Source organism: Aplidium turbinatum, chromosome 10, assembly GCF_918807975.1.
Source record: "Aplidium turbinatum chromosome 10, kaAplTurb1.1, whole genome shotgun sequence".
In the NCBI taxonomy this organism is placed as follows: Eukaryota; Metazoa; Chordata; class Ascidiacea; order Aplousobranchia; family Polyclinidae; genus Aplidium; species Aplidium turbinatum.
This window is the reverse complement of record NC_137481.1, coordinates 12950983-12969327: the sequence shown is the minus strand read 5'-3', so window position 1 is coordinate 12969327 and position 18345 is coordinate 12950983. Positions and strand designations below refer to the sequence as shown.

The window sequence follows — 18345 nt, the reverse complement described above, 5'->3', positions numbered from 1 at the left end:
CAAACGAACCGGTCATTATGCTCCGACAGTGCTAAATTATTATCTGTCATATTTGATCGTAAAATGGCATTTTTACAATTAAGTTGTTAGCGTTTATTTAGCCTTAGAAATAAATAAAAAATTTGGCCTTTTTTTGGCCTTATTTTATAATGGATTTGGCCTTACTATAGCTTGAGTATCTGGCAACCCTGTGTGTGACTGTGGCAAATGAGTGAAAATTTGAAAGCTATTTGGCAACTCTTAAACGACCAGGTAAAGAAACAATGTTGCAATACTATATCATACAAAATCAATATTCAATTTATTTTTCTTTGTCGGGAAACAACAGCAATGATGAAATTACTAATAGTTTACGGGAACAAACCAACAAAATGAAACATAAAAGGAAAACCTGAAAAATTGAAGAAACGTTAAAGGTTGAAGATGTGCATTTGGTGTAGGCGTATATCTAACTCTAAGGCAGTGGTTCTCAACCTTTTTGTCTTGGTGGACCCCTTTGGGTGCCTTCGAAGCAATCGCGGACCCCTAAAAATTCTACTTGAAATTTTGGTATTTTGCGTCTCCTTATAGAATCATAATATTAGGCTATGTTACTACATAAGCAGTGGCCGAGTGGTTAGCGCGTTGGGATCGCAGTCGAGAGCCTGCATGTTTGACTCCAGCCACCCGCACTTGCTGTTGTTTCTCTGGGCAAGAAACTTTACGATAATTGCCTCTACCCAGTGATCGATTTCGAGTAATGGGTAGTACCAAATTTAAGTCATAAATAGAGTAGACAACCGGAAACAGACATTGTCGTCGGCTGCAGCGTGGGTCAGGTGTACGTCGGAAGGCGTACACCGATGCATAGGGCTCAAATGCATAGGCTCCGATGCATAGGCTCCGATGCAAAGTTAATAGAATACTTGCGACCGTTACAAAGAAATTTTTCCCTTTTTTCATTTGTAATCAATATTAATTCGTTATAATCGCAGTCATTGCAAAACTGTGAGTGGTTATTGACTGCTGACTAACTGTGAGTGGTGATAGAAATGCAAACGTTAGTCAGCAGTCTAAGTTAATCATATCAACAACCTGCTGTCTCAAAAGAATTAAGTTGCACATAGCCAACATAGTCTTATTAAAAAGGTTTAAGTCAGTTAGATGATATTTTTAGTTATAACCAAACCAAACCTTTGTGCCATGTCCTTTGCAATTTCAAACGACGCACCAATGCGTTGCGACTTACAATTTGAGAATCACTGTAGGCTAGTACATAAACAAACCACAAACAATTTTTAAATTTCATAATTTATCAATCATGCCGAAAACTCGGAAACTTTTGCGGACCCCCTGAAATCGCTTCACGGACCCCTTGGGGTCCGCGGACCCCGGTTGAGAACCACTGCTCTAAGGTGTATGTGCAGATGAAAATAATTTATAATGGCTACCAAACCAGGGATATCTAAAGAAGGGGATACGAAGTAGGGTGTAACACTTTTTGACTTTTTTTCTTAAATTTGTTTTGGTTAGTAATTTTCTAATGCCAAATGGTCTAACTAAAAAAGTGGCAAAAAAATTTTTGAAAATTTTTGTCGTTTTAGCAAGCCCCACGGCCTGTTTCCTTGGCAATCGGGCCCGATTTCATGAATTTGGTCTAACTCTGGCTACGAATGCCCCAAAGAGCTAAAATTGGTATCAAAATAATCGGAATAGCCAAGTTTATATATCACTTCAAGAGGGACTATAGGTCTAATCCTTTTAGTTTTTGAGATATAGCCAAAATGTCAAATTTTCTCCATTTTTTAGTTACCAGCCCAAAAATACAGCAGTTATACCATCAAAATATGCTTAATTGGCATTATTAATGTTTCACAACACTTGAAAATTACTACGCAGTCTTCCAAATTTAGGAGAGGTTCTGCGTGGCTATTTCTGGCAACAACATCAGTTGCAAATAGGTAAAGGATCCTCATATCAATCTCCCAATCAAGAAGTTGCTAAGTTGCTTGAACTTGATATTAAGAAATCATGGATATTGCTAGTTTGGGGGACAATTTACTCTTTTCACGAAGAATTCAAGAAAAGATTCTATCTGCTGTCAAAAATTTGAAAAAATTTAAAGATCAAGACAAAAAAGGCCATGGCCCAATCATATTTAGACAAGCTTAAACTATTTGAACAGGATTGTGAAATGCTGTTCGACATATCATCATGTAAATGTGTGTTTCCCTTCGACAGCACTATTGAAGAATCGGCAATTCCATGTGCTGATCCTTGGAAATCTAAAGTTCTTTGTTCTTGCCCGATGGAAAGCAGAATAAATCCAAGAGAACTAAAATTTCTCTTGGATAAGCAAACCATTCGAAAGATGAGAATAGGGGAAGTTGATATGCAGGTTTCATCAAGAAACACCCAAATTCTTCGCAATCGTCATACTGCAGGGCAAAGTCTAGAGGCATCTTTTTCATCTGATGATGACTAGCTGTCACTGTCGGAAGAATCATCAAATGGATTAGGAGGTGGTGACACAAGCAAGTCCAGCATGGAATTGGAGTATGAAGAAAAAGCCACTCAAAAATCGATCTTTAGCTCTGGTGCATGCAAGATAAGCGACAAGCCCAATATCAGTCTGCGATCAACGAGTGATATTTTAAATGATGCCGCTGAAAATCTGTCAAGGGTTGGTAATAAACGAAGCCACATGACACTCTATCGAAAAAAGAAGAAGTGGTGTCGTGAAGCTACTGAAAAAGGAGCGGACAAGCTGAAAATGCACCTTTTCAAATTGCAATTAACGGCAAAAAGGTGCTCAGTAAAGAAAGATTTGCTGTTCTAGCAGTGTTCAAAGAAGGGGAAGTATTTTCTCAATATTATAATTATTATTATTAAATGGTTCATTATTTGAATAGCATTTTAGCTAATATTATGCTTTATAGATGTGATGTCACTCCAACAACAAAGGCAAGGGATTATTTGTCACATATTCTTGACTACACTCTTAATCAGACTACAAGAGACAACATGATTCGAGATGATCAGGCATGTCTATTGGTGCTTGCATGTGCTACATTTCGAAGTGTTCCAGAAAAAGCAACAGGCAAATGCAACATGAAGAAATATCTTTTCTATGCTCAGGAAACTATTGGCCATGCTAGATGGCTAACATCTGTAAATGGCTATTTAAGAATCAAGCTGTTTGGCATTCAAGACTTAAATGCTGAGCAACAAATCTCATTGAACAACATTGTCCAGTTTATAGTGGATATCTATGCCTCATCATTTTTTGAAATACATTTCAATCCAAGCGCCATTCAAGGACCAAAAGTGGTGTTGAACATCAGGGATTTCATGAAAGCATCAACAGCATCATCACCTGCAAATAACTGTTTCATTGACCATGCTGCTACTTGGCTAAATCCAAAAACAGCTGCACTTGGAGTTTTAGAAGCAGGCATGGATATAACTCGTTTGGCTGCTCGTAACCTTGTCACCAACACTTTACTGCGGTCAAACCGACCACTTGCTGCATACCTGAATGCTTCGTCTGCAACTTCACTTTGTCTAACCAGAGGAATTAAAGCCGATTGGTTGGCTTTCCGCAACAACAATACTTGTTGTGAAAGATTAATTGGGTGTATGAAAGACGTCTTGGTTAAGAAAATGCTGCATGATGATCAAGACATAGATCACAAATTGCAAGGATATACAGTATATCAATCATGCTTATTACCTTGATTGACATTCTTTTGGTTATGCCATTTTTTGAAGTGTTGGTGCAAAAATGTTTTCGTTAAGTAAAATAAATGTTAAATAAAAATATGTTGCTATTTGTCTGGTCATACAAGGCAGAAATTGCAAATAAAAAGGTAAAGGGGGGTTCCATACTTGATTCAAGTGTCGGGTATGAGAAGATAAGGTTCTCATTGTACTAAGCCTTCGGCACTAAGGAGAGTAGGGTGGCCAGTTCCTTTCTCTCGGCCGCCTTTACTTCAGCAACTACGCCCACCCAATTTATTACACCCTGGGTAGAGGTGAGCGGTGTTTTCAACAACCAGCTGAAGTCGGGAGTCGAACCAGGTTTGCATGATTGGAAAGCCAACACCTTATCCGTTGCGCCATCCCACCTTAAAATAGTGATAAACCATGGAAATATCACATTTTGGCTATTATCTCAAAAAATAAAAGGTTTAGACCCATAGTTCCTCTTGAAGTGATATATAAACTTGGTTATTCCGAGTGTTTTGACACTAATTTTAGCTCTTCACGACATTTGTAGCCAGAGTTAGACCGAATTCGTGAAATCGGGCCGGATTGCCATGGAAACGGGCTGTGGGGCTTGCTAAAACAACAAAAATTTTCAAAAAAATTTTTGTCATGCTTTTAGTTAGACCATTTGGCATTAGAAAATTGCTAACCAAACATAACTTTTTTTTTTTGTTACACCCTAATACGAAGGCTCAGCGCGATTGCTGATTCTCATGACACTAGAAGGGCGGTAGTTGGTACTGCGTTAAACATGTGGTTCTTTTTTAAATTGCAGAAAGTTTTATAATGCAGCTGGTACACTCAGCTACACAAGACAGTTAGCAAGTGTTATGTAGAACATATTTAAAGAATACTTGTTTGAAAAGACAGTTGAAAGGTTACCATTTTAGCTGTTTTTTTGACAAAACCTTTGCAGTTGGCTAGGTGTAAAGCAAGTATATGGGTAGTTGAATTAACAAGTGATTATGAGCATTCATTGAATATCTGGTTGTAGTAGTGCAATGCAGGTTGTCATAACAAAGTTTATTAAATTACTATATGTGCCAATTGTCATTTTACCATAAACAGAGATTATTTAAGATAAATAGAAGCCCTTCTATTGTCAGACGTATTAAAATCCTTCGTATCCCCTTCTCTAGATATCCCTGCTACCAAACCTAACAATTTAATCAAGTACCGGTAGACAAATTAGATGAAAGAATCAGTGGGCTGCTCAGTGCTCATACCTAATTAAGCAACTTAGAAAGTGCCAATTGTTGAACCTCAAATGCTACTGGTAACTATATGATGCCAATCAGCTTTTGAGCTCTTGAACAACATTCTGTATATATATATAATTTTTGTGCTACTTGTACGCAATGCATCAATCATGAGTGACATTACAATTTTTTATTTCAACACAAACTTATTACAATTGATTTCACCAGGGGCTCCGGACAGTTCCTGGGAGTGGGGGGGTAACTTAAGCAGGAGCGGGAACGATGTTCTGACATCGACAGGGGCTTATTGGATTATCGCATCACATATACTTCTGGAAGGTCTCTCCCCAGACCCCGTTCGCATTACTGAAAGCTTCAGTATCTTATACAGCGTGTTAGGCTGCATGTTTCGCGCCGAAGGCGCAAAATTTTTGCCTTTTAGCACAATTTAAAATCGAAAATCCTTTTAACGAATCTGAAATCACGAGCAAAAGCTTTTTAACATTTGCCACATTTTTTTGAGGTTTTGAGACAATTTTGACTGGAAAAGGAGACGTACGCAAAATCCCTCTCTGTATTCTTTCTTGGCTCAAGTCCTCCAAATTTTGCACTTCAGACGCTAAAAGGTTAGATTTGAAAGGCCAAAAGCGTTAAGGTTGAAGCCAGGGGTCAAAGCTATATAATCTATAAAACTTAATTTACAATTACATGAATACAGCACGACAGCCTGTGCCATAACATCTATAGTGAAATGAAACGTTTCAGCATCTAGGGTTAGGCCTACATTCAACTCAGAAAAAAAAAGAAGCTAAAATGCATTAACTTTTACAGGAACTGAAAATAAGGAGACATCTTGATCGATACTACAGGAAGGCTTACCATCTTTTTGAACACCTCAACTCAAACAAAACACTGCACTCTGCTTCTATTCTAAGCAGAAAAGTCAGAAGATGCCAAAGACTTTAAATCTGTGTGCATTGTTAAAAAAAAAATTCTTTGCAGATTTCATCTAGCCTACACTTAGTTCATCCAAATACACTTAATGGGCATGGCACATGGCAATGAAATTGAGTCTTGAAGCAGTCATTGTGCTTCGGAGCCATGTTTTTAAGCGGCGTAGCGAGCTAACGATCTTTCAGGTACTGAAGAAGAAGGGCCATTGACCAATAGCACTTTTACAAGTTTTTCCACACTGGCATAAAACACTTTGACAATAATAGGCCTAAGTCCCATTAACATGTTTCGAACATCGCACACATACTTGATCAGCCCGACTTTCTGACGGAAGTGGCTTAAATCTTGGCCCAAAATTTTCACGTCGAAACCATATCGTTCCAACGCTGTAACAGCACTGTCGTTGACTGTGCCAGATATTAAAACTTCTTCAAGCATTTGGTGAGTTTTAATTTCTTCGCCATTGAAGCGGTGGGTGAGGCCTTGCACTTATCAATAGATGCATAGAACTGCCTTCTGTAATGAGAAGCGAGGTCATGGGAAGCACTTTGCTCACAGCGCTTTCTTGAAATTTGGACTTTAGCTGAGTCTTAAGCTATCCACTTGCTGCTGAGATTCCTTGTATAACTGCATAAATTGTTCTTCATTTCTAACACCCTGGTAATTAACTTTTGAGTTTTCAACCAGCTCCATCATGTCGCTGATGGTATAAGACTTGATCTGCAACAGGCCAGTTATCTTTTCAAGTGGTTTGAATAAAACTTCGCAAAACTGCAATGCAAAGTATGTCTTGCCTTGCAACAATTGGGAATAAAGGCCTATAATGATTTCGCATTGTTGAAATTTTGAAGTGTGTTTAGCAAGATTTCGTAGTTTGACAACACTGAAGAAATGGCCGGTGCACGTGTCAGCCATCTTGTTTGGCACAAAGTGTGCAAGCCATGGTGGGATTCCTCCTGCAGGGCGATTTTGAACTTGCCAAACTGATTTTGCAAACTACTTAGCTCTTGAACAATTCCCATAGCATTGTGCAGGTCTATATTGCATATTTGCGTTGTCTTGCAAGTCTGAGTTTCCAAGCAAACAACTAAAAAGTTGTGCAACAAAATAAAAAAATGAAAATAAAACACAAAAGTAGAAAAAATATAAAAATTAAATTTCTATCTCTACATTAGTGGGGGGGGGGGGTAATTTTGCATTAGTTACCCCCCCACTCCAATTGGTGGGGGGGTAATCACCCCCGCGGCCCCCCCCTCTAACGGAGCCCATGGATTTCACCACAACATCTAAACAACTTCATCCACTCGCTATGCTTTAGTATTTTGTTCTAACTTGTAACATCAGTCTGCATCAGTGATTCAAAGCATCTACAAGTATGGAAAACTTCCAGGATTAAGCTCTGCAAGAAGCTTTTCCAGTCTGAGGATAAAGATTAAATAAATCATCTTACTTTTAGTTGTAGGTTACCTAATTTATTTGGGGTGCAACCTAATTCGTACCATGAACAATTCTTACGGTGTCCCTTTCTGTTGTGTAGTGTACTGTATGTAATCGCAATGGGCAGTTGGGCACCTAATAAAACATCATTATTACAAGAAAAAAAAGTTGAATTGTGGCTATTCCAGTACTCTGTAATTTGGGTTTAACTTTCACGTCATCGGTGAATAGTCAAATATTCTGTCACGGGTAAATCCTCTTGTGAATTTCATCAATGAACTTTGCACAATGCACAGTAATCACAATCAGTGAAGACAAGACTTAGATGCAATTAGTTCACAATCTTTTTGTTGGTTTTGTAGAATGCTATCCTGCAAAAGATAGTTTAATTTTTGTGGCTGTGGCTATATTTACACTTATAGTGTAATAATAGCCTGAATAGTGTTGCCAGATAAGGAATTCTGCCCTAATTTGAGAAAAGTTTAAAGCTGTTGAAAACAAAAATTTGTATTTTGGAATGTTTTTAGTCCTGCAAAGATCAAAACCCTAATCTTTTTTCTGAATCTAACCCTTACCTTAACCCTTCCTAACTTTAATCCTAACTCTGGCAACACCTGACTGTGGAAAAATAGCCACTTCCAATTTTTATACGTATTAGAATGTAGATTTCAATAATTACAGTATACTGTAAACTACAACATAAAAATACAATTAATTTGGTTTAGCTGAATTATGCTTTGTAAGCAATAAGCATGCCAATCAGTGGCATATTTAGAAAGTTTGTTACGAGGGGGACCAAGACATTGTGTCAGTCAGCCGCGTAGCGGCTGACTCGGTGGCTGGAGGCCAATGGGGTACTGGGGGTAGTCTTAACGGTAGTACACAGAAATCTCCAATTTGATGAAAATGGCTGTCAATTGGTTCAATTTTTTTTTACTTAGGTTAAAATTAGACTTGTTTGACCCTTTAAATAGGAGGAGGAGTGTATACCAAAATGTTATATGATGCGTCTGTATGAGGGAATGGGGTTAGTTGGAACCGTTGGCGTTAGAATGCCGTCAGATAGGGGGGGAGCGGGTCCAAAATCAAGAGCGAATCCGCAGAAGTAAGTTAGCCTACTGTTCCAATCAATGAACCAACAAAAGATATCAAACACTTCAGAACATAAACAATAAGTTAGTCCTTTCGATTTTCGAATTCCGAGCTTGAATACCTTTTGAACATTCTCGGCGATTCGCAATGACAATTTAGGCTACAGTTTAATGCGATGTCTTGGCAAATATATCAATGACTGCATCATACTCGAGTACAATATCCTTGTTTAAATACGTCTGAGCTAGACCAGTAGACCATCCAAACGTGGCTCTTTTTTCAAATAATTTTTCAGGTACAATACTTTAGTGAACTGAAACATCGCTCATTGGAGGCAGTTGTAATCATCCAAGCAATTACGTCTTGTGCTACAACTTTTTTTGCAAAATTTGTATTTTTTTACCTGATCATTAGAGAGGGCCATCGCCCTTTATCCTCCCCCCTAAATACACTACTGATGCCAATTGTAGTGATATCATATATATATCTTGATAGTCTTATTAATTTTTGTATTTAGAAAATACCCTGAAAATTTTTGTTTCAAATATTTATTGAACAGTTGTTGTTAGATAAAAACATGTGTTGTTTATCTTTGAAATAAAGCGATATTGTTGATCAATTGCACTGTTTCTGTTCAATGGCATTGCAATGATTGGGTACAATGTACAAGATGAACCCCTCTTGGAAGATCGGCCACTATTTGGAGTGAGCACCCGTCGGGTATGCCTAGTTTATGTTCCTACTATCCAACATTGTACCATGAACAAATCAAACAAAGTAAAATTGCAATGGATGGGATTATTTTAGCTGAACAAATAAATAGTGTTCTACAGTTAGAAATCCTTAAGCATACTTAGCTACCGTACATTATGTGATAAAACAGTTTATACATTTAACCAGTATGCGATTAGCTGATTTCATCTGCATCTCAAAGCAAATTATCTGCCAAGGCTTTGTCCATGTGAGGTGAATATTTGAATAAGTTCTCATTTCTATTGATATTTAGGTAAGACGTTTAAATTTAGTGATTGGATTGTCAGTATGTATGTATAGTTGTATATGCCCTTATCTGCATAAGATTAAAACGTAAAAGATTTTTAATTTTCATGTTTATTTTTAGGAAAGACTTTTGAACTTAGTGATTGGATTGGTCACATCATTATGTGTTATTTTCACACTTCTCAGTGCCTTCATTTTTCCTCTATCACCAACACATAGCATATATCCAGCCAACATTGCTTTTGCTGTCTGCATTGTACTTGTTTGTGCATCACTACTGCAATTGGTAAGAAATTTGAATAAAGGTGAAAGAGTTTGATCAGACACAGCATGGACAATTGGACATAGTGTAATCTTTTGAACCTGTGTTGCAGTGCCAGTTGCCTTTTCTGCCTTTACATTGTTTTCATAAATTCCATGATTAAAGCTTTTATATTATCATTACTTTCTAAGTCTATAATATCATATTATACCTCCACTTTATATTCATAACTTTTGCCTACAAAAATATGTATTATCGGGATTTTATTTAATAAGATGAGTGTCTATGTTGGATTGACAGAAATGGTATTCTACTTTCTTGAAAGCATTACGAAAGTTAAAAGTTACAGCTTAGGCTAGTTAATATGTTGTTTTAATAGTGCTATATAAACAATTTAGTATGAAAAAATCAGATTCATAAATAATTGGAAGGTTTTAACCAGCGTGGTAGTAAAAGAGCAGTGATGAGCGTCTGGTCAGGACTCGCTCGTAACTTAAAAAACACAAAAACTTAACTTAAAAAATGTAACACAAAAATCTTCCATCATGAACAACTTTTGTGTTTATAGTTTAGACATGTGCTTTGTGGAGTTATTTGATTATTTCTTTCTAAGAAAAAGTGCTCTTACTTTGTTTAGAGTGCCAGTTTGAATATTGTACTTTCCATTTATTGGTTTTCATACTAAATTATACTTTAACTGTTTTAATCTTACTACTTACGTTGTGTGAAGATACAAAACATGTTACTCATTTGAAAAAGGAGTGTTTCTTCCAATTCGTTCATTTAGTTAGCCTCGAATTTGACGCTGGTAATGGTAAATGTCGAAATCGAAGAAGAAAAAAACCATTAAAATTGCAAAAAATGGGAATACAAATTTCTTGCGGGCCGCCTATTCATTGCACAAAGCAGGGTTACCAGGTTGGCTTTTTTCAAGCCAAATTTCTCAAATCTGGCTCTTTTTTAAGGCCTTTGGCTGGAAGATTTACGGTTTCGCTTTTTTTTGTAATTTGGCTTTTTTTTGGCTTTTTTTAAAGTTTGGCTTTTTAACCAGTTAAGTTATAGATTTTTTTTAACTTTTTAAGTACTGAACATATAGGCTACCGACTACCGTACATCTGCAATTTTTTTCGTTGGTAATTCCGTAAAATCCTGACTAAGTGTGAACATCCCAGACAGCAAAATCCGCCATATTTATGTTGACTTAACATCTGCAGACGTTAAGTTGATGTAAAAATGAAGGATTTTGCTGTTTGGGATGTACCCTAGGGTGACTACTTAGTACTGACCAGCCTTGTTTAACTCTCGATTGTCTGAAAAGTAAAAAGCTAATGACGGCAAACATGTTAGATGAAACAGCAGAACGTCCATCAAGGAGATGAAGCGTCAAAGTAGATGCGTTTCTTGGCAATAATAAAGGTCTAGAACAGTTTTGCAACTCTAAATTCAAAACGGCTTTTTCAGCTGTTGGGTGTAGATGAAGCAATGCTTTCGAAGGATCCTGCTCATTGGACTGAATATGGTGCATTTATTCAAGCTTTACACATAGCAAAGGGACTTTTAGCAGTCAATGACAGAGCAGAGAGAGGAGTTGCTGTAATCTAGGATTTTAACAAACTCAAACTAAAGATGAGGTTCAACTTCAGTTTCTTTTGCAAGTTGTTACTGAATACAGGAAACTGTTTTCCAAATTGCAACAAGAACAATATTGTCGATAATATCGCTTCTCGCAGTACAGACCAGAATTTCATTTTGAAATGAATATTGTCACCAGTGTTCCCTAAGGTTCCAATATTGAGAAAATGAACGAAATTCTGTAGACTGTTTCGTGATCACAACAAAGATTGTGAAATCAAGATTTGGACAGATTTCACGAGTCCTAATTTCTTAGAGGGAACACTGATCGTCACATATTTTTTATAGAGCTAATGCTATCATACCTTTTGTGTTAAAATGTGTTTTTTCTAAATATATAACTGCTTTTCTACTTAAGATATATGCATTTAGGCCTAATGTTCAGAAAGCAGATAGGAAACTATGTTTTCTGCATCTTTTGACACAAAGCCGTAGCCTACAGTATCTCTAGCTCAAGTGGTTTTTGAGATACGCAGATTTGGTATTTTGAGGGAGAGCACAGTAGCCTACTTTAGGGGGAAGGCCACCGCCACCCCTAAATCAACTTCAAATTTAAAAAAGTTTGCAGGAGTTATTTTTTCTGACAATCTCACCATTTGAAAGGGTGTCCTAAGTAAAATTCCATTTTAAGAGCCACCTTAATGTACCGGTACACGAAAAGTGAAATCGTGCAAGACTCAACTGATGACTTGTAATTTTTTTCAAATATGATTCATGATTTCATGCCAGCACCTAATGTTTCCGCTTATATTTTTGGGTGCACCTTGCAAGGTGAAGAGTGTAATTGCCCCTCACGTCCTAAATTGTAAGTTTATTTTGGATGTGCAACAGTTTTCTAAAACAAGCTTTCTAGGTCTTCAATCAATATTTCACACTCTTCTTAAGAGTGCAAGATTTCTTACTGTTTAATTGAAGAATATTTTGAAGAGCCTTTTCTTAGCCAAACATACTTTTGTTCTGGCTATGCTCTCTGCAGTGCACCCTATGAGGTAAAAAGTGCTTTGTACTGTTTATTCGTCCATTTAATAACACCAAGTATGTGATGATAACTTGTTTTTAGTACTTGATAGTCATGCTTTGTTTGGCTTTTTTCAAAAGATATTTGGCTTTTTTATTTCCATTTTGGCTGGAGTTTTAGTCAAGTTTGGCTTTTTTTTGCAATTTTAATCTGGCAACCCTGGCACAAAGCGCCAGATAGCACAAAGAATTTGTTCAATTCTGACGTGAAAAGCCGTTTACAGGACGTAGTTTGTGTAATGGTAAATTACAATAAGTTACAAGTGGTCGTTATCAATCAAAACAACCGGACATGATGTACCGCCGAGAAAAATTACAACCTTAACGATTGAATTCAAACGAAACTAGACCAATAAAATGTGCGATTAAAACTCCTCATGACGTTCTTGTCACAGTGACGAATAAACTAAAGATGCGCGTAATGTTTGAAAATTAATAAAACACCAACAAACTACTGTACTGCATTTTCTTAAATTATAGTGAGTACACTGATTGTATCGGCTTTATCCTGGATCCTGTTTGGTTCACTATTAATTTACATGTTTGCCTTTCAAACAACTCCCAGAATGAGTTTACTCGTGAAGAAACACCAATCTCATCCACTGAATAAAATGTGTGAAATGATGGTTGCAAGTGTAAACCGATAGTTTGTTATGTTTTGCCTTTTTAATTAGATAGGGTACACTTCATGTTAAATAATTTTTAGGGGTACGCCATACATGCAGATAAATCAAAAGAGTAAAAAGCTTGAGAACCCCGCACTCTTTTCATTCGACTTTAGGAAAAAGGGACTCCCGTTCTTTTTCTTGTTTTTAAGCTACTATAGACTTCATTATCAACCAATTTTGTTTATACAGGCCATAAATTAATCCTCGTGTTGAAAACTGTATCATCATCCAAATTCAGTTTTTATCTCATTAGGTGGGGGTGGCCGATTTTTTCCTTTTTCAAATGTTAATGGTTTTGGTCGCAGACATAAATAATGCGACTTCGTAGTCAACCTTTACTTCTTCACTTTTCTTGCCAAAAACGTCATGCAACACAAATTTGTCACTTCAAGTAATGAAAAGTGAATACAGTATTGCCTTTGGTGAAAAATCACAATCTTACGTGCATTTTCAGTAGCCTGTATTGACGCCGTCTGTTACTGTTGGTATTGATTGCCAAGCCAACTTTACTTCATTAATTTAAGAGTCGCTTAGGTTTAATGTCTACTGCCACAAGGTTGGAGTTGTACGTAATAGAAACCGTTATTTGTAGACGCAAAAATAAATACGGCTCTAATCGCTTATTAGGCAGTGAATAGCGTTTTCCAAACAGCAGAACGTTATTGCTAATTAAGTTAACCCTTGGCCACTCGTAATTTTGCCGTAGTAAAAATATGCTCATTTCAAACGCTGTTTAATATTTGTGGAAAAGTTTCGCATGCCTGTGAAATATTGGCTTTGAATTTTTAGGCGCTCACATGAATCCTTCATTGCAATGGTACAACAAATATTCAGCCTACTTATTATAGCCTATCAATATTTGCGTCTGTTATGTAGACGGTTTATATCACTATTAAATTAACTTTTTTGTATTTAGATAAACTGGTATCGACAAGGTGATGTTGATCCCAAATTCCGGAAGATGATTTATTACAACTCTGTAACAATCGTACTGCTTTGTGTTTGCGCAAACTGGTTTTTTTTTAAAGGCACCGACGCCAACTCATCTGGACATCCATGTAACGATACATCAACAGAGCGCTAGAAAACTTTCTTGAGTTGTGTGATAAATGGTTGTTATTTTATTAACTACGCTTGTTTGGTTACATACATTGATTTTCTTCACTGTGATTTATCTGCATTCCTCTGTTCCACCATGACACATGTCTCCTACAAAGAGTTACTTCCAGACTGCTAAACCTTCAGACGTTGAATCGATGTTAAAATGACCGATTTTGCTTTCTGGGATTGTTATACAAGTGTACAATTCATGGAGGGTTTTCTCAAAGTTGAGTCAGAGATGCAGATGATGAGGATCGAGAAAAAAGGTGGTCTTCGGCTTTTAAAAGTTTTGGTTTATATACTATTATTATTCAAACGTGCAATGTGACTAAACATTAGAGACTGCATTACATCTTCCATTGGCTTTCAATCTCGACTGTTTTATTCGCAGTGAAATAATTTGTAAGGAAGGATGTGTCTTTCTTAGTGCATGAAAAGTTTATTGTATTGTACTTCAACGTCTTTCTTATTTACATTAGTTGTGAAATTTATCCTTCAACATTAAACTAATAAGGAAAAGGTTTCTGAAACACCCTTCATCGTATAACACTCTATAATTGACTCGTACTGAAAGATGAGGCTCAACCTAGTTCCGATTGTTCACACTAAAATTTCGCGATCCTCTGTCTATGAATCAGTATCGGTTATCAAACAATCTTGTCTATTCGCAGTGACGCGTTTGTAAACGGAAAGACAGATAATTTAACTTCAAAAAAAAAATAATAATAAAGAGCAGTTGTTGGATCTGCTAAGATGTAGGCCTACTGTATAAACATTATACACACTCTGGAAGAGCTCACTGTTTTGATTTTAAAGTGTGTAATTATGACAGAAAGCCTACGTTGTCAATTGAGATTGTTCAAAAAGGCATATTTGTCTATTGAGAATATCGCGCTCTGAATGTGCTAGATGCGATTGTTGACAAATTGCTGTATTTAGCCTACATTTAAAAGTTAAAGATGGCTTGCGCTCTGGTTTCTATTAATGCCCCTTGTTATTTTGAACGCTTTGGATAGTCAATTTTTTTTTATTTGCATATCGCGTAATAACTTCACTTACAATACCTATAAACATCTTTATGATCAGCTGTCAGTTTTCATATGTGTGTTACTGTGCAAGAGCCTCATGTCACAGTGTACTACCATACAGTATACATGTTTGTTGCGGTCGTAGTTTGCAGACTCGTTATATGAACAATGAACATGTTCACAACCCAGCTTAATTCTCGTGAATATCGCTTTCGTGTATTTTGGTTTGGTTTTTGAATCTTTATCCTCGGGCTGACCTGGGCTGAGATCCATACATTGGCATACAGTAGGATCGAAATAATACGCTTTTGACAGTGGTAGAACACCTGGAGAATCTTGCTCTCAGCATATTGCCAGAGCAGTAAAGTGACCTGAGCTGTCTTTTCATGTCTTCATCATCAGACAGCATGTTGTTAATCACAATGCCCAAGTACTTTACTGTCGTTTCAAAACGAATACATTCATCACCCAGATAAACAAACGGTTGGAAATCAAGTTTTAAGAACTTGGTTTTGAACATAACTCCAACAGTTTTATTACAATTAAATATAATGTCATGCAACATAGCATACTGCTGGCACACATCAATAATTCTTTGCAGGCCCTTAATACTGGGTGCAAAACAACATACATCATCTGCATAAATAATGTGATTAAGGCAGGAATTCCTAACATAGCATCCTACGGCAAGGTTATTCAGCTCACACGACAAATCATTCATGTACAAAGCGAAAAAATATGGACTAAAAACAATAGACGTACAAACAATATGGGAACAGACCGTTCAATCAGCTTTGAAAACAGCAAAGAGTGATTCACTCTGTCAAACGCTTTGGACGAGTCTAAAAATACAGAATACACAGGGGTTCCATGCTTAACATACTGAGAAATGGTCTGCTTTAGCAGGTAAACGCACATATCTGTGCTATGCTTAGCCTTAAAACCAAATTGGTTGTCAGAACTACTCAACAGTGGCTCGATACAATGAAGAATAAAATACTCAAAAATCTTTGATATGATTGTAGCAATTGCAATCGGTCTATAGTTGGCAGTGCTAGTAATGTCTCTTACTTCATGCAAGGATTGGGAACGGTCGCAACACCTTGAGAAATGTACAAGCGAATTAAAAACAAACAGGTGAAAGTTAAAACAATAGGAAAGCAACTCGATAATAAGGTTTATTATTGGCTGTTGCCATAAGCTTTGTTGCAGATTCAGACAAGCTAGTCCTAATGTACTGGCACTTGGTGCATAAAAAACATTTTATCTTATCTTGTTTCCAACTCTGATCACCTCAAACTCTAATCCAACAAGATAAAACTTGCTATTGCCTGGGATTCCCCCAATGACGCTCCAAGGTGTTCAGATCAGCAAGTGAACAGCCTGGCTGAACTAAAACCATTGCTGCTTTCGCTGCCTTGTGACGCCATTTTTGTTAATTGTTTATTTTAAATAGCACTCGCCAAGCTGTCAGTGCAAACCCAGCTTAAAGGTAATGACCGAAAAAAATTAAAGGCAATGACCTCAAACGTTGGAGTATTAAAATTAGAAGGGGACGACTTTTGCAATTGAAAAGAAAGCAAGATGTTAGAATATCATAAAAGTAAAGAACATCGACAACCGATGAAAATTTTCTTTTTTTCTGGATTTCTTGGGGTGTTCAGTGAACACCCTGAATATACGCCACTGTTGTAAAGGCTTTTGACCTAGGGTCGGTTACCGAGATAGGCAGAGTGAAGTTTTCGATTGTTATACAATAGTAGCCTATTGAAGAAGTGGTTGGAAAACCAAGACCAAAAAACCTGCTTGTTAAGAGTTGGTCTTCTATGACTGGTTGATTTGGTTTTGAATCTTTATTCTCGGACTGACAAAGCCTTGTTGATAGGTTATTCCTGGCAGTTTCGCATACTTGTAGAAGCTTTTTTTACGCAGGGCCGGTTACCGAGATTGACAGAGTGAAGTTTCCGATTGTTGAAAAGTTATTGCTGGGGAATTAGTCCGTCCATTAGGTGCCGCTGAATTGAGAGCAGTCCTGAAATGTGTTGCCCAATCGCAGACCCCGAGACTCGAACCAGCGCTGCTTGATCTTGAAGCGTTTTCGTTCACGAAGTCACCCGCTAACCAATTGAGCTATCGGGGAGGATTGAGGAGTTGCCATCGGTTTGATATCAGCCTTTCAAACAACTGGAAAAAATGACACAGAAGAGCTATAGGGTGAAATCTTTTAAGGTTAGTTGGATCTTTTCCTGATTTCAACAAGACAATAATTTTAGCTTTTTCCTTGGCTTAGCAATTTGGTTAGAGGTGAGGCAGTTATTGCAAAGTTTTTGCAGCCATGCGAGAGTGATTGCACTGAAATATTTAATTTGTTCTGTTCGGATGCCATCTAATCTAGCAAAATTACCTTGTTTTAGAGATTCAATCCCCTTCAGTTTTTAATCGAGGAAGGAGATGTTTGATGAGGATTGCGTTCATTTTGAGGTATCTTTAACCAGAGTTTAGACTGCTTTTTTATGCTATTTTTGCCATTTAAAAGAAATTGCTGGGCAATTTGATGTTATCAATACCATCAGTTGTGGGGACAAGTTACTTTCAAAGTAACTGAGTTACAGTTACTTGCCTCAAAAAGTAACTAGTTTCAGTTACTGTTTTTTTTTAAAGTAACTAGTTAGGTACAGTTACTTTTTAAGGAAAATGGATGTGTATGCTGATCTACATCTACTCTTCTTCACATGAAGTCACTTACAAGGTTAAAAATAGGCTACTTGATAAAGGGAAAAATGATACTTTGTTCGTAGCTGTTGCCTAACTAGAAAACAGCAACCACTCTGCTAGCTGTCCACATACTAGGGGAAGGGAAGGTAATTTGATACACCCCCCCCTACAGAAATGTACAAAAAATACTAGTCAAAAATATTGTCATTAGGTGGAAGATCTGTGAAAATAATGCCTATAAAAATTGCACCATGCAGCTAACTCGTGCTTTTGTGGCACAAAATTGTAAAAGTGTGTTTTTTGAGTATTTTCGTAAAATTTTTAACTCATGATTATTTTCGTCTGGAAAATTAAAGAAAAGTTCCTGAAGATGAAACCAAACTCATTTGACAGTTCATTGATAAGGCTTCAAGGGCATGTCACGTTTTTTCTGCAATGTGCATCTAAGCACACAAAAATCAGAATTTTATAACTTTTTTTGAAAAAGGTAAATT

At 36.9% G+C, this 18345-nt stretch overlaps 1 protein-coding gene across 1 annotated transcript; it reads left to right on the top strand.

Annotated features, from left to right (window-relative positions):
- The first annotated feature begins 8950 nt into the window (after positions 1-8950).
- Positions 8951-15320, top strand: LOC145778543 (transmembrane protein 243-like). The gene is made up of 3 exons (XM_082590049.1): positions 8951-9149; positions 9550-9714; positions 13924-15320. Exons 1-3 carry the CDS (start codon positions 9078-9080, stop codon positions 14089-14091), a joined length of 405 nt encoding a protein of 134 aa, XP_082446175.1. The 5' UTR covers positions 8951-9077; the 3' UTR covers positions 14092-15320.
- Positions 15321-18345: the final 3025 nt, after the last annotated feature.

What these genes read in the sequence shown, in the direction of transcription:
- LOC145778543 (XM_082590049.1), top strand. Translation starts at nt 9,078, where the DNA reads ATGATTGGGTACAATGTACAAGATGAACCCCTCTTGGAAGATCGGCCA. An exon ending in TTGGAGTGAGCACCCGTCGG is followed by an intron (nt 9,150 to 9,549) that starts GTATGCCTAGTT and finishes GTTTATTTTTAG; the next exon opens with GAAAGACTTTTGAACTTAGT. An exon ending in GTGCATCACTACTGCAATTG is followed by an intron (nt 9,715 to 13,923) that starts GTAAGAAATTTG and finishes TTTTGTATTTAG; the next exon opens with ATAAACTGGTATCGACAAGG.